Source organism: Heptranchias perlo, chromosome 6 (genome assembly GCF_035084215.1).
Source record: "Heptranchias perlo isolate sHepPer1 chromosome 6, sHepPer1.hap1, whole genome shotgun sequence".
Classification (NCBI taxonomy): domain Eukaryota; kingdom Metazoa; phylum Chordata; class Chondrichthyes; order Hexanchiformes; family Hexanchidae; genus Heptranchias; species Heptranchias perlo.
The window spans coordinates 37595165-37617950 of NC_090330.1; the positions used below are offsets into that span (position 1 = coordinate 37595165).

The 22786-nt window shown below is 41.2% G+C and overlaps 2 protein-coding genes across 2 annotated transcripts in view; one reads left to right on the forward strand and one right to left on the reverse strand.

The window, feature by feature from the left end:
- The window catches only part of elmod1 (ELMO/CED-12 domain containing 1), a 49579-nt gene extending 45381 nt beyond the window's left edge, over positions 1–4198 (reverse strand). The window contains exon 1 of the mRNA XM_067986137.1: positions 3982–4198. The gene's annotated coding sequence lies outside the window, so the exon portion shown is untranslated. The remainder of the gene's footprint in view (positions 1–3981) is intronic.
- The window catches only part of alkbh8 (alkB homolog 8, tRNA methyltransferase), a 44454-nt gene continuing 25772 nt past the window's right edge, over positions 4105–22786 (forward strand). The window contains exons 1-6 of the mRNA XM_067986136.1: positions 4105–4408; positions 5971–6211; positions 8409–8540; positions 9417–9512; positions 11332–11436; positions 11961–12031. Of these exons, the coding sequence (XP_067842237.1) occupies positions 4280–4408; positions 5971–6211; positions 8409–8540; positions 9417–9512; positions 11332–11436; positions 11961–12031 (774 nt within the window). The 5' untranslated portion in view covers positions 4105–4279. The remainder of the gene's footprint in view (positions 4409–5970; positions 6212–8408; positions 8541–9416; positions 9513–11331; positions 11437–11960; positions 12032–22786) is intronic.

The window sequence follows — 22786 nt, forward strand, 5'->3', positions numbered from 1 at the left end:
AAAGTTTTCCCAATCTTCGGGCTTACCAGTAATCTTTGCTATGTTGTATGCTTTTTCTTTTAACCTGATAGCATCCTTTACTTCCTTAGTTAGCCATGGTTGGTTCACCCTTTTTGTGGAGTCTTTCCTCCTCACAGGGATATATTTTTGTTGCGAGTCATAAAATATCTTTTTAAATGTTTGCCACTGCTTATCCACCATCATACCATCTAATCTGTTTACCCAGTCCACTTTAGCCAATTCCACCCTCATTCCTTTATAATTGCCCTTATTTAAGTTTAATACAGTAGTTTCAGACCCAAGATCCTCGCTCTCAAACTGGATGTGAAATTCTATCATGTTATGATCGCTGCTTCCCACGGGATCCTTTACTTTGAGATCATTAATTAATCCTGTTTTGTTACTCATTACCAGATCCAAAATGGCCTGTTCCCTGGTTGGTTCCCCGACGTATTGGTCTAAGAAACAGTCCCGAATACACTCTATGAACTCCTCCTCAGGGCTATTTTTGCCAATTTGATTTGTCCATGTGAAAGTTAAAATCGCCCATGATTATTGCATTACCTTTTTTACAAGCCCCCCTTATTTCCTGATTAATATTTTGCCCTACAGTGTAGCTACTGTTAAGGGGCCTATATACTACTACCACCAGTGATTTCTTTCCCTTGCTATTTCTTACCTCCACCCAAATTGGTTCGACATCTTGGTCTTCTGAGCCAAGATCATTTCTCACTATTATACCAATTTCATCCTTTATTAACAGAGCTACCCCACCACCTCTACCTTTTTTCCTATCCTTCCGTAATGTTAAATAACCCTGAATATTTAGCTCCCAACCTTGGTCACCTTGCAACCACGTCTCTGTAATGGCCACGAGATCATACCCATTTGTTTTTATTTGTGCCGTCAATTCATCTATCTTATTACGAATGCTACGCGCATTCAGAAAAAGAATCTTTAATTTTGTCTTTTTACCATTCTTTCCTACCCCGGCCCATTTGCTAGTGCACTCTAATGTTTGTACACTCTGCCCCTTCCTGACACACTCTGTTTATTATTACCCCCATCACTTTCCTGTACTACTTCCTTGTCTTTTCTCTTTATCAATCTAAACTTCGCCCCACCTGAGCCCTCCCCCTCTCTATTTAGTTTAAAGCCTTCTCTACTGCCCTAGTTATTCGGTTTGCCAGAACACTGGTCCCAGCATGGTTCAGGTGAAGCCCATCCCAACGGGACAGCTCCCTCTTTCCCCAGTACTGGTGCCAGTGCCCCATGAATCGAAACCCACTTCTCCCACAACAATCTTTGAGCCACGCATTCATCGCTCTGATCTGATTTACCCTGTGCCAATTTGCTCGTGGCTCAAGTAATAATCCGGAGATTATCACCTTTGTGGTTCTGCTTTTTAATTTAGTCCCTAGCTGCTCAAACTCCCTCAGCAGAACCTCTTTCTTAGTCCTATCTATGTCATTGGTACCTACGTGGACCACGACAACTGGATCCTCACCCTCCCACTCCAAATTTCTCTCCAGCCCTGAGGAGATGTCCTTAACCCTGGCACCGGGTAGGTAACACAGCCTTTGGGACTTTCGCTCTTGGCTGCAGAGATCAGTATCTATCCCTCTAACTATACTGTCGCCTACTACAACCACATTCCTTTTTACTCCCCCCACTTGAATGGCCCCCTGAACCACGGTGCCGTGGCCAGTTTGCTCATCCTCCCTGCAGTCCCTGCACTCATCCACAAGGGCTGCAAGAACCTCGTATCTATTGGACAAGTGCAGAGGCTGAGGCTCCTGCAGTGCTACCTCCAGGATCCCTGTACCTGCCTCACTCGCAGTCACACCCTCTTGTCCCTGACCACGTGCCAATTCTACAGTATCTAGTCTAAGGGGCGTGACTGCCTTCTGGATCAAAGTGTCCAGGTAACTTTCTCCCTCCCTGATGCCTCGCAATGTCTGCAGCTCGGACTCCAGCTCCTCAACTTGGAGCCGATGTTCCTCGAGCTGCAGACACTTACCACAGATGTAGTCGCCCTGGACAAAACTGTCCAGTAGCTCCCACATATTGCAGCTGCAACATATCTCCTGCCCTGTCATAACTATTTTATTTATTTAATTGATTACTACAATGCCAATCAAATTATTTTTAAATTGGCTATGCTGTAAAGTGCGTTGGGATATCCAGAGGTCATGAAAGGCGCTATATAAATGCAAGTTTTCTTTCTATTTACAACTTAAAAAAAAATCCTTTAAAGGGCTAATTAGCATGGTTGCCAGTAGAGCAGTTAAATATACTTTCAAAATAATGAGTAGCAGTTTGAGTTGCACTTCTACCCCACTAGTGTAAGATTTTTGAATCGGGGTGGGTGGAGCAGACGAAGTGACAAGTTCCTACCAACTTTCAAAATGAGCGCTTTTAGCTCCCCCACTTTTTTCAGATAACACATTATACGGTGACACAGAACCCATATCGGTCATGTCACTGCAGTTCCAATGGAGGTAGGCTGAACTCATGGTTAAAGGTGGACTAGATCGGTATTTAACTGAAATGAAAAAAATAGCATTCTGCTGGCATCGTATTCATTTAAAATGTTTACATTAATTCATAAATGTATGAACAGAAATCACTTTGGTGCACATTATTGGCAGGATAATCCACTTTGGTTTCTGGTCGTTTAGAGTTGATAATTTTAGAATTAGACACTGCCTTAAACTAGCGTGCATCGTACATCGAATAAACACTTCTTTTTGTACGAGGCGAGAGTGGCTAAATCTGACAATGAAATACATTGGGATAGATGGATAAACAGTTTGCAGGGTTTATCGATCGGTAACCACTTTATTCATCTTGGATGAAAAAATACTGGTATTACAGATTCAGCGTTTTGTTTCTAGCGCGTTACATAACATTTATAGAAAGATATTATCAAAATGTGCACCTTTAAGGTTTTCAGAAACGAAATCATAAAATTAAATTGTTCTTTAGAAAAAAAAACTTATGTAATCCTTTTTAAGAACAATCTTAGGTTGTGTCGTAGGCTAAAATTGTAAACGTACAATTTCCGTTGGTGCGTTTTATAAAGGTTAGGGCTTTTGGTTAACATAATTAATTTCAATCAAATAAAAAGGACGCTACGTGGGGATTTAAAAGAAACATATTAACACTCCGTAAACTCATTGCGGATCATAATGATGTGGTTGTTTTCCTGTCCATGTTAACTGATGCTATCTGGTTCTATGAGGCTGCAGCTTGCCTCCATTTGCTGCATCTCCCCAAGATGTCATGTTGCTGAGAATGAAGGGCACGTAGCGCTGGCGGCTCGCAGCATCGCACTGCAGTCAGGGCCAGGGAGGACGCTTCGTATTTAATACCATGCCCACAAATAAGTGCAATCAATCCTCGAGTTTCTTCTCTCCCCGAAAGATGGAATGGATTGAGTTGCAATAGCAGCGATGGGATCGAGGACAGAATGAAGGATTTCCACCCTCACATACACAACACGGTAAAGAGCATCACCCACCAATCTGTCCCGGCCAAGAACGGAGGTACATTATCGGGGATGTTCAAAACCCAACAGCCGCATCTCGGGGCTTTGTTTCCACAATTTGTTTATTTATTTACTGTCCGGCTGCGGGGAAATAAATAATCGGGCGACCCTCATTTGTCTGTGTGTTCCTTTGGCAACCGTTATATATTATTAGATTTTACTGATAAATGGTTAAATTTTACTGGTTCACGGCTTATCGGTGAGATGGAAACATCCACTCACCGACACGACCCAGATACGATCATAAATCAGCGGCGCCCCTCCAATGGAGCCGGTTTGCAGCTCCGCACCTGCCCTCAGCATCCAATTCAAACCACTGAAGGATGTCCGCATCACTCCATTATTGCTTCTTTTTTAAAAATTATATATCTTTGTGCCTATTCATTTTAATTTATTTTCCCCTCCGCTGTAATTCGAACCTACTCACTCACCTGGCCTGACGTCGCCGCTCCTCTCCACCCGGGGCCGGGATCAGGACCACTTCTGTCACTCGGTGACGCTGTTACCATGACAGAAACTGCGGCGGAAGTACAGGCAAACGGCACCGGAAACAGGCAAGCACACACACCATCCAACCGGAAGCATCCGATAGACATATTCAGGAGGATATAAATCTACACACGGACAGAGTGAGGGAAATCCCATTTTACACATTCGATCCGTCAAAGCTGATGCCCAAGCAGCACTGCCGTCAGTTTCCGGGCGGATAGTAATTAGCGCCGGACAGACATGGCGGCTCCCGGCTGCAGAAACGTGAAATTGTCCAAAGGGCAAAAAAAATTACTGAGAAAACAAGTAAAAGCGCAACACATCCTCCTAAAACACGATGGCATCGCAACCGTGTCTGGGCCGACTAAAGTACGTTCGTTTCTCTTCTGCAATAGATTTTCCTCAGCGACAGTTCGTGTTTCAGTGATGCTTTTTGGGGCCTGCTGTTTTAAATGAACTTTAAAATCCGATGTGACTTCTCAAATCTGCCGAAAACGGTCTCTGTACAAGAGTTGTCAGTACTGGAGAAATGTTAGGGATAGGGTTATGATTAACATGATCGAGAACTTGCTTCTTCCCCTTCACCCCTCCCCGTCCATTTAGTATAATTTAACAGGTTCTGAATCCAAATTATTAATATGGATTAGGAATAGTAGGAACCTCAGCATTAATGTGCCCCCTCCCCCTATTGGATGTCGCCCCCTAACACGCGTCTGCTGTTTTCTTTCCTTTGGCCTTTGTCTACACCCTGGTTTTCCCTTGCATTCCCATTGCTTTCAGTCTCAGTAGCAATCTTTTAATTTTGACCTGTCCATTATCTGTTTCTCTTCTTGACTTGTGGTGTCTCACTTGAGTCAAGAGCTACCCAGTCCACTTATTATTCATCTACCTGATCTATGATGACTCATCTATCCAGTCAAGTACTAGGCATTCATCCTCAAATCCCCTCACATTCATCTGGCTGTGTAAATTCCTGTACCCTCCTCTTGATGGTCATATCCTGTTCATTCAGCTACTGTGTCAGCCGTAGCTCAGTTGGTGACACTGTTGCCTCTGAGTCAAAGGTTGTGAGTTCAAGTCCCAGAGACTTGAACACAAAATCTAGGCTGACACTCCTGTGCAGTACTGAGGAGCGCTGCACTGTCAGAGGTGCCGTCTTTTGGATGAGACGTTAAACAAAGGCCGCACCTGCCCTCTCAAGTAGACGTAAAAGATCCCATGGCACTATTTCAAAGAAGAGCAAGGGGTTTCTCCCCGGTGTCCTGGCCAATATTTATCCCTCAACCAACATCACTAAAAACAGATTATCTGGTCATTATTGCATTGCTGTTTGTGGGTCCTTGCTGTGTGAAAAATTGGCTCCCGTGTTTCCTACATTACAACAGCGGTTACACTTCAAAAGTATTTCATTGATTGTAATGTGCTTTGGGATGTTTTGAGGTTGTGAAAGGCGCGATATAAATGCACATTATTTCTTTCTTACCTGATCAGTAAATAATTATCGTAACTACTCTGCAACATATACAGTAAATGTATACTTCTAATTTCCAATCTGTGGTAGATTCTAATGACTAGATTAAATGGTCTCTGGTGAGATTTCCATGAATATTAAAGATAAACATTTTCACGTTTCTACTAAATGGCCATAGGAGTTGAATTTACAATCTGTGGTAGATTCTAATGACTAGAATACTTGCAACTTTTAGCAGAATTTAACTCCTATGGCCATATAGTCGAAACTTGAAAATGTTTATCTTCAATATTCATGGAAATCTTATCAGAGACCATTTAATTTGGTCTCGTCTGTGTTTTTTAACTTGCTGGTTTTATAAAGCGCACTTATTGCCAGTAGAAACTTTATAACAGTCTATTTTTAATGGTTAATAAAATCATTACCGGTGTAATATCCCACATTGCTTTGTTTTTATTAGCACCTGGTTATAGCCAATGGTGGTCTGGGCAATGGTGTCAGCCGACAGCAGCTGGTTGAAGTTTTACAGGAATTTGGAACAGTTGAGGCCCTTCTGATGCTTCCTAATAAACCACATGCATTTATGACGTATAGCACAATTCAAGAAGCTAGGGAGGCATACAATGCTCTTAATGGACGAGTCTTTAAGACTGATGGAAATACTCAACCTATCACTTTGTATCTGAACTTTGTGGAGGAAGGTAAGTTTGTTTCCATTTTTCTGATCTTCATTTGTGTTGAACTGCAAAAATCACATTCTAGGGTCAGTCCCAAGTTCTTTCATTTGTATGGAATGAAGTTATTAAAGATTTCATTTTGATGTTTTTGCACTATAATTAACTTAGATCCCCTACAATATCAAGACAGTTTGTTCATGAAGAGTAGTATTGTTCAGTCAATACGAACCCTTTCCCAGAAATATTATCCTAGCTTATCAAGGCCTTTTCTTTTCACTGTTTTGCTTTTAAAGCTAATTTTATAATTGTGGCAGAAAAGTATTAAAAATATTTCTTTCCTCAAAATCTGCCAAACCCCAGCTGATTCTGCACATCTACCAAAGCAAGGAATGCCTCCATGTGCAACTAAACCTCATTCATACCCACACTCTCCAATACTGCTAAATACCAGTTATCTACTGCTAACTGGTGCATCTTACATACCATCTTGCTGTGTATTACCAGTTTTAAAACTTGTAATGGGTAAAAATTAAAAACATAGACACATGAATATGTATAAAACAAAGGATACTTTTCACAGAATAATGGACAGTCGTGGAATTCAATACCCAAAGCAACAGAAAAAAATTCCAAAATGGAATTTGACTTATTCAGCCACTGTAAATCAGTGGCTCTGATATCCCTTAGCATAAGATAGTGAATTCTCTTACCTCATTTTGATCAACACTGGAGATTTACTGGAATACTGTTATCAGTTTAAGTGCTTTAGCGAACTAAAACCCCTTTTTCTAACTCCAATCTTAGAGGGTTTTAGTTTTTTTATACTTGCCTTTACAGTTAGAAAATACATTACAAGTACACATAGCATTTTGTAATTTACTGATGAATGCAGTGAAAAGTCAGTTGGCAGCTGTGGGTCAGGAAGCAGCAGTGAAAAATGTAGGACGGGGATTAATTCAATGCAAGCTTGAGCAACAGCACCTCATCTTTTGATTAGGCACTTTACGACCTCTGACCTCAACATTGAGTTCAACAACTTCAGATCATAACCATTGCTCCCATTTCTTTGGATAGCAGGTGCTGCTAATGGTTCCGTAGTTGCATTTACACCTCCTCCGGACCCAGCTTTTATTTCTTTATTGTCCCATTAACTTCCCCCTTTTTGTCTTGCACCATCATCTCTTTTGTCATTTAATCACTCCTGCCCTCCACCCTATCACAGACCTTCCCCTTTGTTCTTTCCCCACCCCCCTTCCGCTTTTCCCTAGCTCTGTACTAGCTTATAAACGGTTAAATCGCTAACCTCTTTCAGTTCTGATGAAAGGTCATTGACTCTGTTTCTCTTTCCACAGAAGCTGCCTGACTGGCTGAGTGCTTCCAGCATTTTCTGTTTTTATTTTTAATTCTTTGGTGTCTGCTGCCTCATTAATTTATTGATTTGTTGGTGTGCCCGCTGCTCTGTGAATTTATCAATTCAGGGGCACTCACTTCTCCCTTCATTTATATATGCTCTCGTGGAATCAAGCTTCAGGAGCAGTGGACCAACCCCAAGTCATTACAAAAATAAATGTTAATGATTTTTTTCTTCTTCTCAGGAACAGTGTGCGAACTGGTAATTAAATAAATAAACGTGATCTCAACAAATGTAGTGGGACTTTTGGGGCAATAATTCATTAAATCTGTCCTGCATAAATGTAATCTGGTTTCAGAGGTAGCGGTACAGCAATTAATTGATCAATAAATTTGCCCTCTGCACTTTAGGAGGGCCACACCACTAATTGGTGCCACCTCTGGAGTAAGACATTCTTGTAATATTTTTTTGAAAGAAGTTGCCATGCCATCTCTGGAGCAAATGAGTCAAATCAAACTCCAGCAGCCTCCAATGATAACCAAGAAATCCATAAAAACAACAAAGGACTTCCAAGCCAAGTCTCATGACAGAGCTGCCAGGTTTTTGCACATTATTCCTTGGAGTGCTGTTCCTGTATCGCTTTCTCTCCCTTTCTCTTTCCCTCTCCACTCCTAAAGTACTTTGAAAATTTAGTATCCAATTCAGTCAAATCATCCAGGAATCTTATCCTGTTAGAAAATTAATGTTAACATGATAGATAACATCTTTACATTTGTCAACAGCAGGCATGAATTAAGGAAATTGTAATTATTTGTGCTAATTAAGGAGTTTCACTTGAGGGGAAAAAAAGTTTTTAACATCTTTTTAAAGTTGTTGGTGAAGAAATTTCCCCTTTGAGCCTACCACCAGGCCTTTTGGTGATTGAGGAATTTATTTCACCTGAGTATGAGAAGAGGCTTTTGGCATTTGCAGATGGAAGTACAGACACAACAAAAGAAAACGGTGAGTAGTACAGAGAAAAGACAGTTGGTAGTGTTCAGAACCAGTGCCTATCACCTAAAAGTACCCAGTGCAGAATTCAGAATGGTTAAGTAATTGTTTATGCCCCATTGTGTAACCATTTTTGTGTTAATTTTAAAAGTTGGGGTAAAGAGGGAATACTTGTGTGTTGCTGCTATTCCATAATTTAATATATATAAACAACATAAAATGTTTCTTCTAAACCATTTTCTGGCTGATAACATGAGCAGGTAACCCACCTAAGCCCCTATCAATCACTCTGCCACTAATCTTGAGGAAGTAAATGATGGCAGATGAATGACTTGTTTTTTGAAGCAGGAAGGGTAAACGTTCATTTCCTTCAAGTGATGTAGTGCCCAAAATCTAGTGTTGTGATCAGTAACTTACCATAGAAAATAGTTGGCAGGAACCAATATCTTGCCTTTCTTTGGTGCAGTCCATTGATGCAGCAATGTGCTGTGATGTGTTCAATTGAATCTTTTTAATACGTCTCTGCACTTGTTAATTTTAGACCATATTTAATTCTACAAAATGGGCCAAGTAATCATGTCTAGCTGATTTTGATATGGTTCTGAATGGAAAGCCATGAAGCAAAGTGAATATACTGAAAGCATGATGGTCAGAAACAGATGGCTGTTGGCATTTAAATTAATATTTGTTTGTATTTTGTTAGCAGTTTTATTTATTTTTCCATGTAGCAGCTTGTAAATTGCAAATCCTTATTGTTTATTCTTTTACTTTTTTAAAAGCATGGGATATAGCAATATAAAATGATACAACTTTTATAGATCTTGTTAAATGAATGTTGCAGCATGCACAGGAATTAAATCTTTAAATGTTTTTTTCTGATTTTCATAGCCCAGAAATCTCTGAAACATCGAAGAGTAAAGCACTATGGGTACGAATTTCGATATGACAACAATAACGTAGACAAGGATAAGCCTCTGACAGGAGGTACAAACGAGACCATGTATTACTGCCTGTTTTGGACTTTTGCTGTGGTGCAATGTGTTTGGTGGAATGAAAACAATTGCAGAAAATATCACAATAAAAAAAACTATATATTCTGCATTGCAGAGTGAATGAAACTTGCCACATTCATCCAGGTGATTTTTGTTCATGCTGGATTTTTAAACTGACTTTTTAAAAAAAAATTAAAATTCCATTTGTCATGCTAAGCAGATTTGTACTTTAAAGTAAAGAATATACAATCCTCTTTTGCTGGCCTCCCACCTTACACCCTCGGTAAACTTGAGCTCATCCAAAACTCTGCTGCCGATGTCCTTACTTGCACTGTTCACCCATCATCCCTGTGTTCGCTGACCTATATTGGCTCCTGGTCTGGCAATGCCTCTGATTTAAAGTTCTCATCCTTGTGTTCAAATTCCTCCATGGCCTTGCCCCTCCTTATCTCTGTAACCTCTTCCAGCCCTACAACCCTCCGAGAACTCTGCACTCCTCCAATTCTGGCCTCTTGCGCATCCCCGATTTTCATCGCTCCACTATTGGCGGCTGTGCCGTCAGCTGCCTAGGCCCTAAGCTCTGGAATTTCCTCCCTAAACTTCTTCACCTCTCTCCTCCTTTAAGGTGCTCCTTAAAATCTACCTCTTTGACCGAGCTTTTGGTCACCTGTCCTAATATCTCCTTATGTGGCTCAGTGTCAAATTTTGTTTGATAACACCCCTGTGAAGTGCCTTGGGATGTTTTACTATGTTATAGGCGCGATATAAATGCAAGTTGCTGTTGTCCTTATTTAGGCAGAAGCCCTAAAGCATATTTTTGTTTATTTCCCTTGTTACGCTTGAAATAGAAACTGAGCAGCATGAGTCTTAGCACGATAGGATAATCCTATGAGAATTCTGTACAGGTGCATTTATGAGTGGGGTATATAACTGTTATGAACCTTTTAGTTTTTTTTAATCTAGTTTTCTTTAGGACTTCAGCTCAGTATTATACCATAAAATCCAAATATTTCCACCTCCCTGCTAATTTCTCTGCTATTTGGTTAAAACTTTATAAATAGTACCTGCATTTAAGTTGCCTCCTTACATTCGGAGATTTAAAAGGCTGCAACATGCACTGTAAAGTTCACAATACTGATGTTTTCTCATTGTTAGCCATTAGAAAACATAAATATTGTGCATGTTTAGTAAATGTTATTGAAAAGCGTTCTCCCCTCTTTTAAGATCCAAGGGTGGGCAGCTCACTTGTTACCTACATTACAACAGTGACTATATTTCAGAAGTGACTAACTTCATTGGCTGTAAAGTGCTTTGGGATGTCCTGAGGTCATGAAAGATGCTATTTAAATGCAAGTTCTTTCTTTTTTACAAGATGTTTGATGCTGTTCCAGTTAGTTACTAGGAGATGTAACCTGGCTGGTCAAATATAAATTCATTTTATAAGTAAGTTTAAAGAATCCATTCGTGTCCATCCTAAATTGTCAATTTAGTGTTCTAGTGCACTGTTTTCAAACCAAAGGTTTATTGAAATTCCAGAAATGAGGATCCCTGATCTCTAATGGTACTCAGACAAAATTTGAGAATATAGGTTCTTTCTTGCATCTCCACTAGATACTGTTAGCTGGTTGAGTTCTCCTTTATTTCAGCAGCACAGGAACCATAGTATCCCTCAGATTATTTGACTATTCCTGTCCATACTTATCGCTATAACATTCAAATCCATTCCCAAGCATTTATTTTGTTCTTTTGCAGTGAAAAGTTATATGCATTCATGCATTTGGATAATTTTTTGTCTTTGTTTTTTTAACTAGGTCTTCCTGAAATTTGTGATGACGTTTTAGAGCAATCCATGGAAAATGGATATGTAAAATTTAAACCTGATCAGCTGACCATAAATCAGTATGAGCCTGGACAAGGTGAAATAAGCTTTAACAATTTCAAATAGTATTTTAAGCTGTTATAAGCATGGGCTAGACAAGTAATGACAGCTAGAATACTCTGGGAGAATCTCTTGTTGTTAGCTAAATGTCAGTTTTGTTGATTTAGGATGACGTGCCTTGTGGTAGAACACAATAATTTATTTTCAACCTCTTTTTATACAACTATAAATTAGATAAACCTAACTTTTTTTATTTTTAAAATGTATAATTTTTAAAGAAGCCTTGCATTCGGTTTTTTAAAAAAAGTACACATTTATATTTTAGTACTTTTTGGTATTATACTCATGTGGAACTGACTAATATATGGGGGGAAAACTCATTTTAGGAGCCTCTGATTATATTGCATTGGTATCGAGGTTGACTTTTCAGATAACGTGTATAGTTTTATTCTGCATTTCACTTAGCAAATAAAGCTTCAAATGTAGAAATTGTGATTTGGTTTTAGTGCTTTTTATTGAGGATAATTAATATTGTATAATTTTTTGCACTTATTCTGACAGGAATTCCTCCCCACATTGACACTCATTCTCCATTTGAGGATGGCATCATCTGTCTGAGCCTTGGAGCAGAGGTGAATTCAGTTTTGGATCTTATCTAACCAGGTTGCTTGCTTGTTTCTTTCAGAAGAAAGATTTGTTTCTGAAGCGAACCTGTACCTTTTTCTTTGTGTTCCCCACTATAACTACTGATTTTACATTATTTTGATATTGACTGTTTGGAATGGGGTGCATTGTGCTTGTGTCTCCTGTTGTCATAAAGATTGTAAGGTATAAATTCTGTAGCCTTCATTTTGCAGCGATGGGTGTCAACTTGCAGCAAACATCCAGGCAGCAGGACCGCAGGCGTACTACATGCGCATGCTTCCTCGTCCTCGTACACTTGCTCGTTTTGCAATGCTCTGCCTCTTCCCACTTCACATCCATCTGACAATGGTGGTAATTATCAGCTGGTACAGGAACTAGCTAGTCTTGTAGTCAACCTATGTTTCCGTTTGCACAGTTCACCAACGGTTTAACTCTGATTGTAATTTTAAAGGTTGCCAGTGAGCCTGTACCATACCAGCTGTTACTTTCTTTACTGGTCATGCTGATGGGTGCAAGCAGAGCATCAGGACACAGGCTGGTGGGTTTTGGAAGGCAGAGGATTGAACTGGTCTAACATGGTGTTTATCACACTATTGCCTGCTCCTATCCCCATCCTGCTTTGCAGTGAAGTATGGCTCCTGCTCTTCATTTTCGCCTCATAATTAGCGCACAACTGGGAGATAAAACAGTTAATAGTATTCTTATGCTGTTGGGCTCAGCTGTCTGAATTTGGCAGGCATAGTGCTTTGGAAACATCTATTCTCAGTGGATTTAGGATTTATTAATCGATGAGAGTAGTGGCAAGAACATTGGTGAATAAATCCTCAATCCACTGAGAACATATGTTTCCAAACCACCAAGTCTATCTGATTCAAACAGATAGACGCAGTGGTAAGTAAATAAGGGCAAATGAAATGGAATGTTCCAGTTTTGCAGCTTAAGTCTCAAGTGCAATGAGTTGTGTTCTAGGAATTTGGCAGTGAGCTGGGACAAGCCTCTGAAGGGTGTTAAAAGTAATTCAGATTGGGAGATGCAACTAACATTAGTACATGTTCCCTCAGGGTGTTCCTAAGCAGCTAGCAACACTTCCTCTGCTTTTAGTATCAAATTCTTTCCAATTTTGGTATGAGATGTATATTGAATGTCAGCCATGGCTCAGCGACATCACTCCTCTGAGGCACTGCTGTTAGCGGGACCTTGTGTGCAAATTGGCTGCCACGTTTCCCTATATTACAACTGTGACTACACTTCAAAACTACTTCGTTGGCTGTGGAAAGCTTTGGGATCTGAGAGCCTGAAAAGCACTATATTAAGATAAATGACCAGATAATTTGTTTGTGATGTTGGTTGAAGGATAAAGGTTCACCATGACACCTGGAAGAACTCCCCCACTCTTCTTTGAAAAGTGTCATAGGATGTTTTACGTCTACTTGAGAGAGCAGACGGGGTCTCAGTTTGACTTCTCATTGACAAAATGGCACCACCAACAGTACAACACTCCCTCAGTACTGAACTGAAGTGCCAATATTACATGCTCCCATCTCTGGAGTGGGGCTTGAACCCACGACCTTCTGACTCAGAGGTGACAGTAGGATAGAGCTGACATCTAATTGAACCATTTTTAATTTGACCATTAAGTGTTTTATGATATGAGATTGCTGCTTTGGGAGTCCATGATTGAGTTCTATTGACCAATGGGATGATAAGTCAACTCAGTATGAATTTTCTTTCCTCGTCAATATCATGGACTCTGTTTGAAAGCAGCTGCTGCATGCACTCTTTATTTTCAGTCGTGAGCCTGATCTAAAGCTGACAGCAAACCCCCCCAAAAAAAATGTTTTTTCTGTAGCTGAACTGCAATAAACACTTCTTGAATAGTGTAATTAAGACTTGTGTTTTAAGCATTTTATCATTGAATGCATGGGTTCCTATTGCTTTCTCAAACAGCTTCCTACTTCTGTGGATAAACACTGGAGAATTTGCACTCGCACAAGCTTCCATCAAAGCTGAATTCTTTAACCATGTGGCGCTAAAATGTGGTATGCTGTAGACTGGTAGGAAATAAATTTGTGCATTCAGTTCATCACACTCTAAGCTTCCAGTTTCAGCTGTGCCACACTCAGCAATGCGTTTCCACAGTGAGGTTAGAGGAAATTGAAGTGTGTGTTACTGTTTTTTATTCTTGCGCACCAACTTGCTGCCTGAGGTCTGTGAGTAGGTTGCATGCTGCATCCTTAGTTGGAGTAAAGTGTGTGGAGGCCTAAAAGAAGAGCGAGTGAAAATTATAACTTGGTGGAGGAAATAGTTTTTTTTACACTAGAATATTCAATGTGTTACAATTTCATAAAGGAATATTTCTGATGTTGAGAGGAGCAGTTGTCAGCAGCTTGATACTTGTTGCATACAGATACCTAGGAGAGCATACAGTCTGCTTTTTGAACTAAAGTTGAAAAGTGCTGTCTGACCAACACTACTGCTTGTTGGTACTTCTAGACTTTGTATTTTAATAAATAGATTTAACAAGTGTAATTAAATGTGGGTTTCTCAGAGTTCTGTTGTCCCTTTTGTGATATCTTGGTTTTAATTATTGTATTTGAACATACCGCTCGAATTGTTCTCAGAAATATACATAGCAAACTGGTCATAATCCTGATGTTGGAATTCTTGGTCTGAACTCCAAGCATACTGCTACCCGCTAAGGTAAGACAACATGGAGAATACACTTCTGAACATAATTAATTAGGAAAATGAGCCAAGATAGAAATTCACAAGGAGACTGGCCTCACTATGCCAAAGTACAGTTACTTAACTTTAGTGATCATGAATTTTCTTTCTGTAAGGGAAACTTGAAACTAATCTTTCAGACCACTCTTGACCCCAAAATAATAACTGCTGCTGCATTTAATTTTGGTGGCATTTGAGCCTTTCAAAAGGAAGAGTAATACTAGGAAGTCAGATCTTAAATGCAATCATCAACAGAATAATAGCAAAGTTAATGGGCCGGATTTTGCTGTAAAGATAACGGTGAGGCTAACAGCACTCACCGTTGCTTACGTGCAAATCGAGCAGTGACTTCCGGCAACCGCACATGCGCACTTAAACACAGAAATCGGGAAGTTGCTGTTCCAGATGCGCTCCTCCTCCAAAAGCTGTGCGAAAATGGCATCTCACCGGCTGACTCATCATTCAAATGTATTGATCTGCGTGAAGTTCCTGTACTTACGCCAAAAAAAGTTGTCAAGTTTAAGTACCCTTTTAATGGCGTGATAAGTCTTAATTACTGCCAAACAGCCTCTCCAGCACTGAAAGTTAACTTTTACAAGTATGAGGTCTAATTTCTTCAGATTTTAATTATTATTGGGCATTTAAAAAAAATGTGTTTTTTTTTTACATTTTCTTTGTCTTTTTTATCTGTCTTTTAATTCAATCTTTCTTACCCTCTTTTTATTTCACTTTCTGTATCTGATTTGACATTGAATTCACTATTCTAACTTACACTTCCTGGTTCAGACTCTGCACTGCTATTAACATTTCTTCAATCTGACTGGTTGAGGAGATGCACAGTTGCTTGCCATGTTCACCCAGGTCCCAGATGCCCTGTAGAGGGCTCCATGTCGTTTGGCTATCCCATTGACAGTAACTCGCCGTGCCAAAGCTCATAAAGTCTTTGGGCAAGTGCAAGTCCGTCCGTTTGCTGCTCACAGCAAAATTCGGCCCAAAAATTCAGAATGCTACTGGTGACCAATTCATTTGATCTAAATGCACCTAGTTCAAAAAGGAAGAATTTTTTAAAATATATTTTTTGGAAACATTATTTATCCTCTTCTACATTGTATTATTCACTGACTGAGATCAGATGGCTAAGCTGCTCCATGCTCTGTGACTGAACAGCTTGAATTTTTAATATAGTTTTAAAACCACAACGGGGGAATTTGATATTGAGCAGGAGTTGGGAGAAGAATTAGTGGAGGTAGCCATAGGTATGTTCAACGAGGTAGGTTCTGAGGAGGTTTTTGAAGGTGGGGAAAGATGTAGTATAGCGTAGGGGTTCAGGAAGTAAATTTCAGAATAGGGAAGAGGCTAATAGCTGAAGGCTGTGCCACTGGTGGTGAATTGCGCAAGAGCAGTTCAATTTGACCTGCTTTTGAATTTTCCCTCCCTTTTGGTGGTGGGGGGTGGGGTGGGAAAAGGACAGCTAGCATCATTTCTGCACCTCCCACTGCAGATCCATTATTACTAGTTCACGTTACATTTTGTTAGTGCACAAAGTGCTGCAGTACAGGAAGGAAGCCTGAGGAAGGAGGAAGTCTCCGAAACATTTATCTGAGGAAGGAGGAAGTCTCCGAAAGCTTGTGAATTTAAAATAAAATTGCTGGACTATAACTTGGTGTTGTAAAATTGTTTACAATAATCTAAAGGATAAATAGTATACAGTCAACTGAAGGGCTTATTTAGATTGCAATAATTTTTTTAACTGCACAATAGCCAACAGAAGTCTCTTTTGTCAACATTATAGAAGCCATAAGTGTACTTTATCTTTGTACAACTGGTGTCTATTAAAGTCTGCAAAAGTAATGTAGAGAAGCACTTGCCAGAATTGGAATGTACTCACTGGCCATTGATTGTCACAGGTTGACACAGATGTGTTGCTAAATTTGTTGGTCTGAAATTAGTGAGCAAATATCGAACAGAATTGTGTTAAAGCTGTTATGTTCTCAAAAAATTGGAAGTGCTGCTAGTAGTCACTAGATTTTAATTTGAAAAGAATTGAGAATTCAGTGGTGTGAATTGATGTATTTATCCAGTTGAATTTGATTACTTTTTCCTGAAAGTTTACACAAGATCTATGTCCCCAAAAAAGTGTAAGCACAATATAACATTACTTACCTAGTTCCTGCTGTGTGTATTTATGCAAGGAGAAAATGTCTGAGCAGAATGTCTGTCAATTGAAGCTAATTGAAATTTGGCTTTTATGAACAAAAAATAAAACCTGGGAGTGGTGTAATGATATTGCAGGGAATGTTGTAAAAAGATGAGATAAAAACAAGAATGCTGAAGATCTGAAATTTAAAAAATGTTAAAAATTGAAATTCAGAACTGGTTAATCAGCATTTTCAAGAAAAAAGGCAATGCCCAGTTCCAGCATTGACTTATCTTTCTATTCTGGATGATGTTTGACCTGCTGTTCAGTTATAGCATTTTCTGAATTTTTATTGCAAAAATACATTATTGTTTTGTAGTCATTTTCCTTATTGGTGGATATCATGAAGATCTTCCTCTGCCCTGTGCTGAGACTATTAAAATATTTCTGAAATTGAAGGCACTTGTGAAACTTTGGCTACAATGGATAGATTGGCTGATGCTTCCCTAAAATTAATAATGGTAGGTTTCTGGCTTGGTGTCTCCTGTAGCTGAGTACCATAGACAATAACCAAACTGAAGTAGTAGCTGGTGTGTAAGCAAATTGTTGCAATGACATTCTTGTCTTGATGAACAACAAAAGAATTGCTGCAAGAAATAAACCCCAAGAACTTCAGATTTGTCTTTTAACCGGAATAAATAGCTAGGATTTTCCTTCTTGGCACGATCTTTGACATTAGAAAAGTGGGGTGAGACAGGCTTTCTGCCTGCCCAACTCACTCTGATAAGTTTTCCATTATCAGTCTAATTTAAATTTTTCAGGTGGGCCCCAGCAATATTCCTCCCTTGGGGATGACACAAAATTGTGGCGGCTGCTGCTGCAGGACTGCAATGCCAGCAACATTTTAAAGGGCCAAGGAGCATTGCCACTGTTTATGATGCAGCTCCCTGCACTAATATTTGCCTCAATCATCGCGCTCTCGTTTGCACCTGCTGTGGCTGAAAACACTTTTTTTCAGATTTGCCGCTGCCTACTAACATTGGACGCCTACTGCATACAGTGTGAACAGCAAGATTGAGGTGACAATGACTGAAAATATGATGCCTTCTGTCATCTTGCTTCATTCATCTATGCCCGACCTTATTTGGGCAGATTTGTCTGGCAGAAGTGACGGGTAAACTAGCGTGGATGCAAAAATGGGCAGGGATTCCTGTTTTTTTTTTATTCGTTCACGGGATGTGGGCGTCGCTGGCGAGGCCAGCATTTATTGCCCATCCCTAATTGCCCTTGAGAAGGTGGTGGTGAGCCGCCTTCTTGAACCGCTGCAGTCCGTGTGGTGACCGTTCTCCCACAGTGCTGTTAGGAAGGGAGTTCCAGGATTTTGACCCAGCGACAATGAAGGAACGGCGATATATTTCCAAGTCGGGATGGTGTGTGACTTGGAGGGGAACGTGCAGGTGGTGTTGTTCCCATGTACCTGCTGCTCTTGTCCTTCTAGGTGGTAGAGGTCGCGGGTTTGGGAGGTGCTGTCGAAGAAGCCTTGGCGAGTTGCTGCAGTGCATCCTGTGGATGGTGCACACTGCAGCCACAGTGCGCCGGTGGTGAAGGAAGTGAATGCTTAGGGTGGTGGATGGGGTGCCAATCAAGCGGGCTGCTTTATCTTGGATGGTGTCGAGCTTCTTGAGTGTTGTTGGAGCTGCACTCATCCAGGCAAGTGGAGAGTATTCCATCACACTCCTGACTTGTGCCTTGTAGATGGTGGAAAGGCTTTGGGGAGTCAGGAGGTGAGTCACTCGCCGCAGAATACCCAGCCTCTGACCTGCTCTGGCAGCCACAGTATTTATATGGCTGGTCCAGTTAAGTTTCTGGTCAATGGTGACCCCCAGGATGTTGATGGTGGGGGATTCGGCGATGGTAATGCCGTTGAATGTCAAGGGGAGGTGGTTAGACTCTCTTGTTGGAGATGGTCATTGCCTGGCACTTATCTGGTGCGAATGTTACTTGCCACTTATGAGCCCAAGCCTGGATGTTGTCCAGGTCTTGCTGCATGCGGGCTCGGACTGCTTCATTATTTGAGGGGTTGCGAATGGAACTGAACACTGTGCAGTCATCAGCGAACATCCCCATTTCTGACCTTATGATGGAGGGAAGGTCATTGATGAAGCAACTGAAGATGGTTGGGCCGAGGACACTGCCCTGAGGAACTCCTGCAGCAATGTCCTGGGGCTGAGATAATTGGCCTCCAACAACCACTACCATCTTCCTTTGTGCTAGGTATGACTCCAGCCACTGGAGAGTTTTCCCCCTGATTCCCATTGACTTCAATTTTACTAGGGCTCCTTGGTGCCACACTCGGTCAAATGCTGCCTTGATGTCAAGGGCAGTCACTCTCACCTCACCTCTGGAATTCAGCTCTTTTGTCCATGTTTGGACCAAGGTTGTAATGAGGTCTGGAGCTGAGTGGTCCTGGCGGAACCCAAACTGAGCATCGGTGAGCAGGTTATTGGTGAGTAAGTGCAGCTTGATAGCACTGTCGACGACACCTTCCATCACTTTGCTGATGATTGAGAGTAGACTGATGGGGCGGTAATTGGCCGGATTGGATTTGTCCTGCTTTTTGTGGGCAGGACATACCTGGGCAATTTTCCACATTGTCGGGTAGATGCCAGTGTTGTTGCTGTACTGGAACAGCTTGGCTAGAGGCGCAGCTAGTTCTGGAGCACAAGTCTTCAGCACTACAGCTGGGATGTTGTCGGGGCCCATAGCCTTTGCTGTATCCAGTGCACTCAGCCGTTTCTTGATATCACGTGGAGTGAATCGAATTGGCCGAAGACTGGCTTCCGTGATGGTGGGGATATCGGCACTTCTGGCTGAAGACGGTTCAGTACTGTCAGCAAACCAATGATAACCTAAAGAAAAAATATTCCCAGTATGTCTTAATTCCCTTTTGTCTAATGCTTATATACTTTAAAATCCCTAGTAATCTTGAGGGACTTCTGCTCCTATAATAAGGGATTTTAATTTAAGGCATTCAGTTTGGAGGATTGACACTTTGGAAATGCAAATGTTTATCCTTACCTAGTGCTGATATTTTCTTTCACCTCAGGGTGTCTGTGTCTGTCTCGTTTGGGGGGGGGGTGGGGGGGAGGAGGAGGTGTGTGTGTCTGTCTGTTGCAGGGCAGGTCTGTGGCAAACACTTCCCACCTCTATGTATTATGAAACTGTGACCATACGATGCAATTTAAATCTGGATACTGAATGTCTTTAAATCTTACACTTCGGAAAATTTTCTTGCAGAAATGGGATTCTTGTTTTACTGTAGATCAGGTCTGTTCCTGACAACAATCACTTAACTATTCAGGATCCTAAACTCAGTTTACATGGGATATAAAAACAGAAAAGGCCGGAAATACTCAGCATGTCAGGCAGCATCTGTGGAGAAAGAAAAAGAGTTAATGTTTCAGGTCGATGACCTTTCGCCAGTTTACATGGGACTCTTAGTCATGCAGAGTTGAATGTTATCCCATCAGCTGGACAGGATTTGAGTTGGGTTTCATCGATGAAAAGGCAATGATCTAACCCATTGTATCACTTGGGTCCAAAGTCTTATTTGAACTGGTCCAAGTTTGGGTATTATATTTATTTGGATTATGCTTAAAATCATAATGTGCAAAAGTCCTTTTTTGTACAAAGCTAGAAGGCTATGCAATTGTATGTACCTCAGTTGATGGTATGTTTAAAGTTCCTTCATGGTCAGGTGTGATTTATTCTGAATGCATCATTAAATTTCTACTCTACAACAACAACTTGCATTTATACAGTGTGTTTTAATATAGAAAAACATCCCAAGGCATATTCAGACAAAGATGGAGATATTAGGAGTAGTGTCTAAAAGGTTGGTCAAGAAGGCGGATTTGAAGGAGGGTCTTTAAAGGAGGAGAGGGAGGTATAGAAGTGGAGAGGTTTAGGAAAGAATTCCATAGCATAGGGCCTAGACAGCTCAGGCAAGGCCATGAATAGCCGGCGAAAGAATGGGAAGATGCACAAGAGGCCAGAGTAAGATAACCAAGTTTTTTTTTTGTTGGGGAGAAGGGGTTGTAAGACTGGGGAAGGTTACAGAGATAGAGGTGAGGCCATGAAAGCACTTGAACACCAGGTTGAGAATTTTAACTTTTGAGGCTTTGGGGGACTGTGAGCCAATATAGGTCAGCAAGGACGGGGGTGATGGATGAGCAGGACTTGATGTGGGATAGGATATGATCTCTCCGCCTCTCTACCTCTCCTCCTTTTAAGACACTCCTTAAAACCTACCTTTTTGACCAAGCTTTTGTTCACCTATCCTAATATATCTTTGTGGCTCAATGTCAAATTTTGTTTGATAACAGTCCTGTGAAGCGCCTTGGGACGTTTTGCTATGTTAAATGTGCTATATAAATGCAAGTTGTTGTTGGATGAGCTGACATTTATGGAAGGTGGAGGATCAGAAGGCAGACAGGAGATCATTGGAATAGTTGAGTCTGGAAATGACAAAGACATGGATAAGAGTTTCAGCAGCAAATGGGCAGAGGTAGGGCATTGCTACAGAGCTGAAAGTAGGCAGTCGTCTGATTGAGTGGATATTGGATTGGAATCTCAGCTTGGGGTCGAATGGAATGCTGAAGCTGCGGACTGTTTGGGACACCCTGAGATTGTGATAGGGGAGGGTACGAAGTTTGTGGCGTTATGGTTTTCCCACATTTTAACCGGAGGATATTGCAGCTCATCCAAGATTGGATGTCTGACAACAGAGGCATTGTAAGGGTTAAGAGAGCTGGTGATGAGTTAGAGCTGGGTATCATCAAAGTACATGTAGAAGCTGACCCCATGTCTTCCGATGATGTTGTCAAAGGGCAGCATGTAGATTACGAAGGGCATGAGGCCAGCAGAGATCCCCAAGGGGCGCCAAAGGTAGCAGTTCGGAGTGGGAAGAGAAGCCATTGCTGGAGATGCTCTGGCTACGATCAGATAGGTAAGATTTTGCCCAGCGAAGGCATTCCCACTGCTCTGGAAATGGAGGTGGATTGTGTGGTTGACTGTCAAAATCTGCAGAGAGTTGGAGGAGGAATAGTGTACCATAGTCACAGTCAGAGGATGTAATTTGTGACTTTGGTTCGGGCCATTTCAGTGCTGCAGCAGGGATGGATATCGATTGGAGAGAGTCAAATGTGGAGTTGCTGGAAAGATGGGCATGGATTTGGGAAGTGACGTCATGTTCGAGGACCTTGGAGAGTAAAGGGAGGTTGGAGATGGGGCAGTAGTTTGCAAGGACAGAGAGGTTGAGGGTGGATTTTTTGAGGAGAGTGATAATGGTTTTGAAAGGGAGGGAGACAGTAGCTGAAGAGAGAGAACCATTTATAATGTTGGCTAGCATGGGGCCAGGAAGGGAAGTTGGGTGGTTAGCAGTTCATTGGGAATGGGATCAAGGGAGCATGAGGTGAGTCTCACGGGCAAGATGAACTTGAAAAGGTCATGATAGGAGATAAGTTAGAGAAGAACGTGGACTCATGGCTAAAGCAGTGGGGAAGCCTAGGGTAGGTTTGGCTTGGTGGACAAGGGGAAGAGGGTAGAAGAACAGCAGAGGCAGCTGAACAAATGGTCTCAATCTTAGTGACAAAGAAGTCCATGAGCTGCTTGCACTTGTTGGTGGTGAGGGGTAGGGGAGATGTTTCACGAGATGGTTGGTGGTGGAGAAAAGGAACTGGGGTTTATCTTTGTTTCATTGAGCATCCTTGCAGCTGACCTTTATAGTTCCAAAGAAAGAAAGACTTGCATTTATCAGGATGTCCCAAAGCGCTTTACAGCCAATAGAACACTGTCCCATCACATAACCTTATGGATTTTG